At 44.2% G+C, this 5928-nt stretch overlaps 1 protein-coding gene across 1 annotated transcript in view; it reads right to left on the reverse strand.

The window, feature by feature from the left end:
* Window positions 1-607: 607 nt before the first annotated feature.
* LOC125944135 (uncharacterized) overlaps window positions 608-5928 on the reverse strand; it is an 8644-nt gene continuing 3323 nt past the window's right edge. The window contains exon 3 of the mRNA XM_049664201.1: window positions 608-612. Coding sequence (XP_049520158.1) covers window positions 608-612 — 5 coding nt within the window. The remainder of the gene's footprint in view (window positions 613-5928) is intronic.

The following is a 5928-nucleotide window of genomic DNA, read 5'->3' on the forward strand; positions in this document are numbered from 1 at the left end:
TGCGACGGGTCCTACGTTTTTCAGCACAGACAACCAGCGTATACGTTTGCAATAGAGCTACGGACAATTTTTACGAAGTTTTAAAAGTACAAGAAGTCCTTGCTTAGGAAAAACAATTGTTCTGTTAGCGCAACATTTTCAAAAACTGACCGGCTAAATTAGGGGCCAAGGATCTGGCCACATTGCGCCACGCTTGAAATACGTCGACGCCGAGAGTCTCTTGTGGTTGATAGCCGTCAATAAACCTCGTTGAGCGTCCACGCCGCGTGCCGCCGGCCGGCGCCGACGACGAAAATCCGTCGCAAATCCGTTCCTTGTGGTTGGGCCTTAAAGGGCGACAAACGACCCCGTCTCGCGTGCGACTTCGGCACCGGTGTTCTGTCGTTGTAGCCTTGGAGTATGCGTGGTTCAAGTGTCGACACGGGCAGTTTGAATCGCACGACGGCGACCGGATGAAAGGCCACCATTAATTTTTATGCGTGCGCCACCACGCGCGGCCCGGCGTGTGGTTGCTTGGAGCTGCATGAGAGCCTATCGGTTTTCTCTGGGACCATAGTCGCCTATAGGTTGTTTTCTTCGTCTTACGGTCGATAACACGACGTCGGCGTTAGACTGGAAAACAGTTATCCCACGCATCTCACAGACAGGTTTACTCGTAAACTAGTGGTTGTTTATGACGCCACATGGCCTTCGGCTACTGGAAATCTGGTCGTGTCGCGCACGTGTTCGAGGATTCGCGCCATGATTCCGAGTCTCCCTCGCGCCTATGTTTTGTACATATGTTTTGCTTGTTATCACTTTGTTACACCAGCTGCACTGACAAGCCATTTCTTGGAACTTCTGGGAAATATGGGTAGCGTGACCCTCTCCCCTTTGTTGTTGTGAATTCGGTATATTGGGTGAGGATTCTACACTGCGACCTGTGCTAAAATAGTGTTCTAAGATGGTTGATGGCCAATCATTCATGGATGTTCTAACGAACTAAATGGTTGGAGAATGATTGCCCAGTCACAAAACAATGCAAGAGTGATTCGTGGGTAAGCATTTGGGGGAGCCTTGGGACTAGAAAATGCGGCTGCAGCGCTCCGATCGAGTAGAGTGGTTGTGGACCTGACTTCGGGTGCTAAGCACCATCGGCTCGGCCAAGATAGAGTTGCCCTATGTGGTCCGAAACAGTGTAGCTCTCTGTAACCGATGTGCCATTGAAATGATGTAATATTGTAACCAAGCCTTGTAAATTCAAGTAAAATGCAAGTTTACTTGGTCCCTACATCAGCGTCTCCGTCCCTCGAGCCAAGTCACCCGTTGAGCCACCTGTGCAGACCGTCTCTCACGGTGCGTCCCGAACGCCGAGGGTAGCGGGTGTGAGCAACGCATCATGATCAGCATCGCAGCAAAACAAGACATTTACTACATGTACAATTAGGAAAAAAACCTTTATTTTACTTCTGGTCACGAAAATCCCGCGAATGTTTTATATTGGGACAGATGGTGGCACCAGAGGCGCTGGTGTAAATAGAATGCGTGGAAGAAAAAGCAAGCAAGAAAAGATTGGTACGACGGATCCGTTACATGCGTAGGCAGCGGCACAAGTTGACAAGTTTTGAGGAAGATAAAAACAGATTAGGCAAATTTATACAAAAATGCTAGAATTAAACGCATCCCCCTATTCCATAAACACCCTTCTAAATAACATCAACTTTCACTCGGTGAAGAAAATCATTCGTACTTGCCTGACCACTGTAATCTATGAATTTGTGGTCCGGTATTTGTTGGCACCGATATTTTTTTTCAGATAAAAAAAATAACACGTGAAATAACATAAGCGTTTCATATCAAAAGGTGTGCTGAAAAATGCATCAGTCAACCATCGGTTCAAATCCCTGGCAAAGAATTTTCATTCTTGAATACCGGTTGAACCTTTGTCATCGGTTTCTGTATATAATGATTACTCTTTTTGCACATGCTCAGTGCAGATAGCTGATGCATTTATGTGCTATCTCTTTCCAAGAAATAAACCGTTTTGAGTAAGTGCTCGTGTGTCCACCTTCACTGTGTCCTTGTCTATTGTGCGCGCTAAATATTGCACTATGTATTACCTGCCTGAGTAACTCAAGCAGGCTAGGGGGCAGGTGTTACCGCCCCGTTTCAAAGGGAATGCCAATAAATCACCGTCAATAAATCATCACTATCATCATCGTCGGGGATCAAGCTGTCGTGCCAGATATCTGGGTTGCGCAATCGTGGTAATATTTTACCAGGAAAGGGTACGCTCCCATATTTGCTTCAGTAGGTGTGCTGCTTAACATGCAACGGAAACTTTTCGAAAATAATTTAGCGTGCGTTGCGTTTGGGCTCATATTTTACATGGCCAGGTCGTGTATTTCACGTGACCCCCCAAGTAACAGTCCTCGAACAAAATGTGTCGGTCAGTTGTCTCTACACTCTTCTCAAGTTAGTTGCTTCGATAAATAGGTTATATTTGGTAAGTAATTTGATAAGTTAGTCATTAGTTGAAATGTTAGTTGGGTTAGCTTAATTACTAAGTGAGTGACCGTTTGTTTCTGTGCCATTTTATTTTATATCATTCCATCGTATGCATAATCCCAATTTATTTACCGACACTTGAAACGTACCTTATGTATAGATTATTCCCCATCTGTAAAACTTACCTTAATAGCTTGGAGTGTTTTGTCATTACTGAGTACCATTGTTTATTTATGCTAATTGTTTACCTCTTTACCTATTGTTTATTCTTCAGTCTATTAACTTGTACATACCAAGGAATTAGGGACATTTCGTTCCGTTTCCTGTTTCGGCCAGGACATGGGGTATGAACCTTAAAGAATTCGAAATTCCTGCTAGGACCTATGCCATCACGCACTTCACCTCGGCACTTGCAAACCAGTGTGCTTAGATATCAGTGTTATCTCGAAGATGGCCAATACTTGCGCTACTGCCAATGAATCGACGATTTTGCGAGACAGCTCGTCGGCATTCCGGAGAGATGTCTGGCCGTGATATAACAACGGCTCCCAGGAAGCTTCCATTGCATATTTTCTTGAGGTTTTGTTTTTATTATTTGTGCATTACCGTGGTCACAGGTTTGTGTACACGTCAGGGTTCTGTTTCATGGGTTTATTATTAAACCGGCGTGGTCCATTGTTTAAGAGGACGCTTTAGCTCAGACTAATGTCCGATGCCGGCTACTCAAACACACGTAGTACGCAGGAATGCTTTTATGAGAAAACCGCTGAACCGATCTGAATGAAATTTGTTGCATTTAAGAAAGATAAATTAGAGTGATTGCAGAAAATACAATTCTGATTTAGACCTTGGAATTTTCTACAAGAATTGCGCGCAATTGGTAACCTTGAAAAAAGAAGCATGAAGTTTACAAATCCGCAACTCAGCCATGAAAAACAAATATTGCATTTCTATAAAGTGCCATCATTGGAGCATCAAAAGCGAAGAAAGTTTCTCCATGAGCTTACAAGATATGTAAATTTGTTATAATATTTGGAAAGCTTTTGCAAATGCAACTTTCACTATTGAATGGTGGATTTCAAGGTGGTGTATGATAATATATGGTTGCTGTCCGGTTTAGGTTAATATTCGGTGCCGTTTACAGAATTGCGATATCCTTTTCAGTTGCTGAGGGACAGAGTTCTATCGTCGAGTTATGTTTGTAAATTGTGCAATTTAAAACAAATCCGCAAGTACAATATCGCTTTCTGAAATGACTACATTTTAACTCTTCCTTCTCAATTCAACATAACTCATCTGATTTCCGTTTTATATATGTGTTTTAATGCCAAATATTCACATAATACTCTGTGCCTGCCAGGCTAGTAATGAAATGATATGGTTACTTCTCCTACAGTTAAAATAACCAGCAAGAGGGAACCCGGGACAAAGAGCGGTTTTTATGCAGCTTGAAGCCCGCTCGGCGCCACCCGCCGTGGTTGCTTAGTAGCTAAACGCGAGGCGCAGGATCAAATCAGGGCCACGGCGGCCGCATTTCGAAGGGGGAGAAATCCGAAAACACCCGTGTATTTAGATTTCGGTGCACGTTAAAGAACCCCAGTGGTCCAAATTGTTCCGGAGTACCCCACTACGGCGTGCCTCAGAATCGGATCGTGGTTTTCGCACGTAAAACTCCACTGTTCAACAATAATAAAGCGCCCGGCGACCATTGATCGAATGACAGTATCTGCACAATAACCGATAACTCGACCTAGCTTCGTATTGGCTCAAGGGCTAATGGGTTGAACCGAACCGGGCCGGGTCGGGCCGGGCCGGGCCGGGCCGGAATCTTTCGGGATCGGACCGGGTGCAGGCCAGGTTTGAAAAGCAGCGTGGCGGCCTCGGACGGGCCCCCGCATGGTACTTTCGGGCTGGGGCCGGGCCCGGGCCTGAAAAAACGACCCGTGCAGTGCTCTACCTTGGATAGTCTCATGAGCAGATTAAGGTATAATCATGGAAGATTGAGTAAAAACGCTTAAGGCGTAACCTGCTTTTTTGTTAAAATGATTCAGTCAAATTCTTTTTTTCCTTGCTCCTATACACTTAGTAATCGGTTGTATCTCCCCAGGCCCTACCTAGGCGAGACAGACTGGATTTCTTTCTAGTGCATTAAATGCACACGAGAAAACGGATCCCACAAAAATAGGCAAAATTGGTATTATAGGCAGCTTCTTTTATGTTAATGCTAACGTGTTTTAAGCTTTGTTGCAAGAAGCCACAGGTATGCCCTGCACTTATAACTATGGCATTAACATGTTGCGACCAAGGGCCATCCTCGGACACCCTAACATCTCAATTTTTTAAAATCCTAAATCATTTTTTTTGGCCACATACTAAATACTTATGTCTAATTTTGTTATATATTTCCAGTTAAGATAACGTATACACATTTTTTATGTTCTTTGACATGCTGTGAGTGAAAAACCATTTTTCTACGGGCTTCAGGTCGGCCGCCAATAGAAAACAATGTGTCATTAGATGTCCTTGCATACAGTACACAATAATACCCCAAAATTGTATCTGTTTTTGTACTTAGGACATTGCCAAACTGGCCTTTTTCATGGGATAGGAGCAAATTTTGAAGCGTGAGCGTAAGCTGAAGGGCACAGCGTTTTGCATACGCGAGGATTTTTTCTTGGCAGCGCGACAGACATAAATAAAGCTGTTGGAATGCGCGAAAGCTCGGAACAAGTCGTTTAAGCTTTTTGTACACAAGCTGCGAATCGAGAATGAAACCTACGTCTATGATGCCGTCATCAACGCTGTGACACGCTCACGCAGGTAGCTAGAAGTAAACTCACGCGCACGTAGGCAGCAAGAGCTGCATCAGCATTTAACTCCTCCATCATTAACTGTATCATCCACCAATATCAGAAGTATTCTTTAAATTATGAGGTTTTACGTGCCAAAACCACGATCTGATTATGAGGCACGCCGTAGTGGGGGACTCCGGAAATTTGGACCACCTGGGGTTCTTCAACGTTCCTCTAAATCAAAGTACACTGGTGTTTTCGCATTTCACCCCCATCGAAATGCGGCCGCCGTGGCTGGGATTCGATCCCGCGACCTTGTGCTCAGCAGGCCAACACCACAGTCACTGAGCAACCACGGCGGGTAGAAGTATTCTTTCTAAACGTGATATGATCTCTTCTTTTGTCGATGATAGTCCTTCAGATATTCTTGTCTTCACTGAGACGTGGTTAAACGCTGACATCACTGACAGCGAAATGTTTTTCTCCTGCCACAGCTACAGTATTTACCGACGTCATAGCATGGGGAGAAGGGGTGCTAGTGTTATCATGCTAAGAAAAGATACATCATTTCATACGATTTTGCTTCATATACTAGATTGAAATTATCTGGGTAGTTTCCATATTTCATTCCACAAATGTATTGATCCGC

The sequence above is a fragment of the Dermacentor silvarum genome, chromosome 1 (genome assembly GCF_013339745.2).
Source record: "Dermacentor silvarum isolate Dsil-2018 chromosome 1, BIME_Dsil_1.4, whole genome shotgun sequence".
Lineage (NCBI taxonomy): Eukaryota > Metazoa > Arthropoda > Arachnida > Ixodida > Ixodidae > Dermacentor > Dermacentor silvarum.